The following is a 7283-nucleotide window of genomic DNA, read 5'->3' as shown; positions in this document are numbered from 1 at the left end:
AAAAATGTGGTTACAAAATTGTTAGTTGTCAATTGAGAGTGAGATTGGAATATTTTCTCTTACGACTTCATACTCCTTTATTTCCCATTCCCAAATATAAGTAGTCCTTATAAAAAAATTACAGCAAGGATTAATTATATATACTAGTTTTTGCAAAAGAATATTAGTACTCCATTTGCAAGAAAAAATAAGAAATAAAGACTAATTTAATTAGTAAAACGTAAAATAATACTGTATTGGTTTTAATTTGGATATACTCCACGTAAAGCATGTAGAGCCATTGGTCACTACACGTGACCTATTAACTTATCCGTAAGTACAGTACATGTATTGGCCATTTCTAGATTTCTAATTCCAATTTAATCGTAACACATCCAAATAATTGTTGGGCTATGAGGAAGAAGTTTCTAATTAGTGTGTTCGTTAGGGTACTAGTTAAGGATATTAAAGATAAATTTTGTATTGAAAATAATTTTTTTATATTATATAAATATTAACTACACAAATTTAGTTTATAAAAAAAACTACACAAATTAAAATATAATTTTAATGTATTGAATTTCTCTAAATATGTCTCTAATATTGGTTAGCATTTTTTAAATAAATAAATGATCAAAGAAAAGAATCCATGTAGATTTGGAAAATATAGCACGTGAGAAGAAAATCTAAAGCGTTTTTGCCGTATGTATTTGTTGTTGAGAATTGAGATGAGAGGATAATAAAATGTTAACGTTATGTGTCATAGCTCAACAGATAAAAATGTCGACATTGTTAGGTTATACGTCATGATCCGGATTCGAATCAATAATCTCACAATTATATGTGAGTTTAATTTCAATGAATTACTACTTTATTTAAGACGAAAAAAAATTAGCGTCCATGTTTACTCTTCGACCATTCTTTTCCTTAATCTATTATCCATTGTGACCAACTCAAATTTCTCAATAACAAAATTTTAATTGCTAGCTTCAAATATACTATTGCTAAATTAAACTAAGAAAATACAAGGTGTAGTCAAATACTCCCTCTAGTCTTTATTATGAGAGAAGCTTAACTTTTTAGGTTCATTGTAAAATTAATGTATTTGGACTATATTATAGTCCAAATATATTAGTTTTACAATGAACCTAAAAAGTAAAATTTCTCTTATAATAAGAACTGGAGGGAGTATATACTCATAAAACTGAAAGTTAGTTTTACAAATTTTTTAAAAAAAACACACGACTTTCCTATTATAAATGTGCGATTTAAAGTTAGTTTCACACCAAAAGATAAATGTGAGATTTAAAGATATTCTCTAATGTGCTTAGAGAATATCACACACATAAAGAGAATAATAAATGTGCAGATTTATTCACTAAACTTAAAATTTCCTCAAATGTCAATCTCTTCTCCTTTTTTTTTTGTCAAGAAATATCAATCTCTTCTTATAATAAAAAAAATGTCAACCTCTTAACTCATGAAAGATGTTTGTGATCTTCTTAAAAATGACATAATAAGAACATTTTTTTTTTTTCACCATCAGTTTAATCTGATTTTTGGGTCAGTTCTGACATCAATTGATTTCAGTCTTCGATCTCGATCGTAGTTACAAGAGATCAAACCATGATTCTCCCTACCAAATTCGCATCAATCACCACTAAACCAATTAACGATCGATATAATAACATTCCTTTTCAGTTTGATTTTTTTTAGCTTCCTCATCAGTAAGTAAAAGAGAAAATCTTACTAAAGTAGTTGATCAAGTTCTCCAACAAAATTAGTTATACATGCATAAAAGATAATTATTAGCACAATTAATATAACAAAAAAAAATGTAGAATAAGGAAGGGTAAAATAGTGATTTGAAAAAACAACGAGCGATGCACCGCGTTCCACTACCATATATACTCCCATTTAAGACGTTAAATTAAAATACCAGATATAACCCTATGATTAACAGAAAAATCCCGAATTATCCAAACAAACTCATTTTTCATTTCCTTAATTAAGCAAAACCCATGCACACATTTTATTATTATCTCTAACTAATTATTAATTATAATAATTAATTAATTTTCTTCTCTCTCAATTTATCTAATCTAATCTAAATCTATTTCATTGATTCATTTCATTCCATCTCTATAGAGAAGATATATCAAAATATAGCACACGTTGCTATTGTCTCCTTTGAACCTCCGTGAGACGGCGGCGAATCGGAATGACTCGGCGGTGCTCTCACTGCAGCAATAACGGCCATAACTCACGGACATGTCCGTCTAGAGGCAGCGGAGGCGGTGGCGGCGGAGGGGTTAGGCTTTTCGGAGTTAGATTAACCGATGGATCAATCATTAAAAAAAGCGCGAGTATGGGAAACCTTAACCTCGCTGCACTTCACCATTGTTCTTCTTCTTCTTCTTCGCTTAATCCTGGTTCATCGATTAATCCCGGTTCACCTTGTTCTGACCCGCCTAATGACCCTGACGGTTATTTGTCTGATGATCCGGCTCATGCTTCTACCTTCGTCTCCCGCCGCGGCGAAAGAAAAAAAGGTATAATCATTTGCTGCATTTTTATTTATTACTCTCGATTCTCCGTTAGATTAATTGATCGAATAATTGATGTATCTAGTCTATATTATATTAATGTTTGGATTAATGAAGTTGGTGGTTAATGATGATGGTGAAGGAAAACCTCACATTTTAAGCGTGTTAGATTTGCTTTTGAATTTATTTGATTGTGAAATTTATTGTTTTTTATTTTTTGCACGCAAAGAAGTTAATAAATGTGTGTATATTTTTAAATTTAAATGATACCAATAAATCTTTACCAGGTATAGCTCAATTGGGATTGTTGATTGAACATGGTTATCCATCAGGGTAGAAACCTGAGTCTATTATTTGTGAGTTTTTAGTTGGTGCAATCCTGCGATCCAATTCGTTTTAAAAAAAGAACATAAATGATACAAATACATGCAGAAGTTGCGGTTCAAACCCAAGACACTTCATTTATTTAGCTTTAAGGGTGAAATTTTAGCTACTAAGCTACTTGACTAAAAAAAAATGTGCCTTTAGGCCCATGTTGTCAAGACTTTTATTTTATTTTTTGGAAAAATGAACTGTTCCTGTTATACTATCATAATGGTATGTTTGGTTATGGTTTTGAATCTTTTGATATTCATATTTTATGGAACTTTTGTGGTTTGATTGGTCCCGCAATGACGGCATTTAATGTTATTAACATGAGTAATTTGGATAGATATGAAACATTTAATGTTTTTATTGTTCAATTGGTCCCGTAGTATTTTGAGGCAGTTGGATTGGAGCTCGTAGCAGTTGAATTTATAGTAGGACAACAAGGAAATGTTCACATTGTTATTTTATGCTTTGATAATTATATAATATACACCTACATTCAATTTTATTTTTTTAATGTATATACCTATATCTATGCTTTTTTTGTTTTCTTCCACGAACAAAGGGGTGTCGCCGTGTCGGTGAAAAACTGTTTAATATCTGGAATTTGTATTGAGGTTTAAGTAATTCACTATAAAAAGCAAATCTGTATTGAGGTTTAAGTAATTCACTATAAAAAGCAAATCTGTTATTTGAAAATTACTGGTCTCCAGACAAAGAGTTTGATACTTAATCAAATTGCCTTTCTGACATTTATGTTCTAAAACCAGAAGTATTGCTCTTAGGTGGCTTAACTAGTTTAAGCACAATTGTGCATGTAGCTGTTTAAAACTGTGACTCTTGTAACGAGGATATAAGGTTCTAATTCCATAAGTCATAATCCCCCAAAATGCTGCTACTTCGATACTTACCTGTTTTTATTGCAGAGTCTCTCAACTCTGTTTTTCCTTTTACATGTCTTTGTGGAGATTAGTTGCTGCATTGAATTGTTGTAATTTAACAAAGATTGTTTATTCATCAAATAGGCTGAGTACCCTGTTGTCTCGTTGATTGGATTACTTCATTCAATATGCTCTTTTGTGTGTTTTAGGTGTTCCATGGACTGAAGAAGAACATCGATTGTTCTTGGTTGGTCTCCATAAGCTAGGCAAAGGAGACTGGCGTGGGATAGCACGTAATTTTGTTGTGTCAAGGACTCCTACTCAAGTAGCAAGTCATGCACAGAAGTATTTTATCCGGCAGAGTAATGCTACTAGGAGAAAGAGGCGTTCCAGCCTTTTTGACATGGCTCCAGATATGGTTGGTCTTCATTCATCACATCTAATTTTGGAGCAATTACAATGCAGAGACATACTTATTTCTGCTACATATATATCATATATATGTAGTCTGATAGAATGGGAAACTAGTTTTCCTCCTATCCTATCAACACCACTGCACCAAGCAATATATAAGTTATCATTACTACCGTAACAAGTTTTTTGTCGATAGCATGTTGTTTTGAGAAAACTCCTTAGTGTGTTTGGCTTGAATCCATTTAAATAGTGTGTTTATAAACAAGAGAAATATGTTAAGATAATCTTTGCATATTTATTACGGCATGATGACACCTTGACTGTGTTGAATTTCTCAATACTAGTTCTTGCTTCAATAGACAGCAGACTATTTTATTACAGTCACATTTACTGAAGCCTTTATTTGCTAATTACCACAAATGGAGTCATCCTAGTTGTAATTGGATATTGAATATTACGAGTTATGTTTGATGAGTATTATGTAGTCATTTTCTTCTTGAGCTAACTTCTTTTTTTAAATCATGTGCTAGTGTCCTGATTCAACTTTGATGCCAGAAGAACAAGTACTACTTCCACCTTCTGAGAACTCACAACCTTGCAATGGAAAATCACAGCCATCACTAAATCTCTCTCTCAAGTCAGAATATGAACCGATGGAAACTACATCTGAAGAAAATGCAGAAGAGGGCAATGAAACTACAATGGGATCAAAGGGATCGACACCAATGACTCATGGATTTTTCCCATCTTATGTACCTGTTCCATTTTCAATATGGCCATCAATTGGAGCTCCATTTGAAGAAGTCAATGGAGGAGAGACATCTCATCATAGTCATCATCAGGTTCTCAAGCCGATACCAGTCATTCCAAAGGAACCTGTCAACGTTGATGAACTTGTGGGAATGTCTCATCTGAGCATTGGGGAAGCACAGGTACATGACAGAGAGCCTTCTCCGCTTTCCTTGAAGTTGTTAGGAGAGCCCTCAAGGCAATCAGCATTCCATGCAAATGCTCCAGTTGGTGGTTCCGATCTAAACGGTGGCAAAAACAGCGCCATTCAAGCGGTTTGAGACTTTCAAAATCTGGTGAAGACAGTAGTAACTAAGTCCTCTTTTGGTCATCTTTCATTTGTGCTATAATATATAACTTTTTTTTTTGTTTTCTCTGAGCCATAATCTTCTAAGTAGTAAGAAGTCATATGGTGGTATGTAGCTCAGGTTAGATCAATTCTTATGCAAATACTTATTCTTTCTAACTGTAAACAAAAATGAAATTTGAATAATCAAATATAGCCAAGAGGTCCATGTCCCTCTCGGTTTGGCTATAATTGTTGGCTGGCCAGTGGCCAGCTCCATGTATTCTTTCTTCCTGCAACCCGCTCCTGGATAATGTACCCATTCTTTTGTGTATTAGGGGTTGCAAGTTGATATTCTCAAAATCAAGGACACACACCCCTGTCACCCCCCCCCCCCCCCCCCCCCCCCCCCCCCCCCCCCCCCCTAGTTACAGCCAAATGGGCTAACCCGGCCCCCCTTATATCACCGGTAGGTAACATGAGTTCAATTTGTTCCCATAGTTAAATGGGTTGGATCAGTATGATACTTGCCAAATGGGCTAACCCGGCCCATATATCACCGAATATAATTGGTTACTATATACGGTTTAATCAAAAAAAGTTTACATTGTTAAAAATTTATAACATTTTAGTTACTTTCTGATCTCTTGCAAAATCTTCACCAAACAACAGGGTCGAATGTTTCAACGACAAAATATCGGTTGAGATTAAGCCAAAAATGAAGACTGGGTTTTAGAATTTACACAAGTCTGCACAATCGTCTTACAAGCCTCAGTTCACAAAGCTTGATTATCCCAGTTTGCTTGCTTCATTAACCTTTCTGTTTTATGAAATATCAAATTTTTCCAAGTATTTGAATTATGAAATATCGCATCGACCTCTCAGATATTTTGAAAATGCTATCTATTACATGCATTTGGATGCAAAACACAGACAGAGAGACAAAAAGGATGTAACAGTGATATGATTTATGGTATATATCCTCTGTTGAAAGGTTCAAAAGAGTGTTAGTGGCTCAATAATTATTATTTGGTCCTTTCGTTTTCGAGGTTTGCAAACAAGGATCTTGTCTCATGCATTTGGATAAAATTTTGGCGGACATAACAAAAGTTTGGTTTAGTGGACAATGCTTTCAATAAAATCAGTGGATTCTTTCTGAAGATGATGATTGACGAGTAGAAGAATTGATGCTACCAGTGCCAGTAAAGAAGAATAACACATAAATGTCACTTGTGAGTGAGAAAGCAACCTCAACTAACCCTTCCATGCTTCGTGTCAGAGCATATTACTTGATGAAGAAAGGAAAAGGAGAGAATAGTGATACTTTTTTTAGCAACTAATTCTATGATATGAGGTGCAACTCATCTATGCATTTCACTCACGTCCCTTTCAATTTTATTAGATCTTCTTTGCTTTTCCAAATAGGAGATGTACATACAATGTTTTCTGGTATAAAATTGCGCCTGAAATCACTTCATGGTGTTAAGATTCTAATTTTTTGTTATACTTTTTATTTACTTTACACTAACATGTATGAGTATTCTACACATACTCTTAATCATCTATCACCGCATAGATATTTGTATAGATATTATAGGTCTTGAGCATTGGGTCTAACTCATCCTTACAAAGTCGGCTTGTAAAGTGAGAATTGCCTCTAGTTTATAAATACTTAGTCAAGTCATATCGCAACCGATGTGGGACTTCTTAACAATAGGGAGAAACAGTTAGGAAGTCCCACATCGGATGAGTTGAATTGAACAATGGTTTATAAGTAAGAGGCAATTCTAACCTTACAAGCCGGTTTTATAGTGTTGAGTTAACCCCAATACACAATTCTAGGATGATATTAGAGTCTCTTCACGATCTGTTCGGCTCAATCCGACGTGGAACTTCTTAACTTTTAATATTAAAGTGTATAGTTATTCAAAGACATCTAAAGCTAAATGTTACCTTAGATTGTCTATTTTGTAAATGTTTGTTGTTATTTCTTTTGGTAAATGGTAATTAATGTTTTTG

The 7283-nt window shown here is 33.7% G+C and overlaps 1 protein-coding gene across 1 annotated transcript; it reads left to right on the top strand.

The window, feature by feature from the left end:
• The first annotated feature begins 1953 nt into the window (after positions 1 to 1953).
• Positions 1954 to 5516, top strand: LOC123898748 (transcription factor MYBS3). Its single transcript, XM_045949761.1, has 3 exons — positions 1954 to 2531; positions 3985 to 4193; positions 4720 to 5516. Exons 1-3 carry the CDS (start codon positions 2201 to 2203, stop codon positions 5257 to 5259), a joined length of 1080 nt encoding a protein of 359 aa, XP_045805717.1. The 5' UTR covers positions 1954 to 2200; the 3' UTR covers positions 5260 to 5516.
• The last annotated feature ends 1767 nt before the right edge of the window (positions 5517 to 7283 follow it).

Source organism: Trifolium pratense, linkage group LG7 (genome assembly GCF_020283565.1).
Source record: "Trifolium pratense cultivar HEN17-A07 linkage group LG7, ARS_RC_1.1, whole genome shotgun sequence".
Taxonomy (NCBI): Eukaryota; Viridiplantae; Streptophyta; class Magnoliopsida; order Fabales; family Fabaceae; genus Trifolium; species Trifolium pratense.
This window is presented reverse-complemented; position numbering and strand designations above follow the sequence as displayed.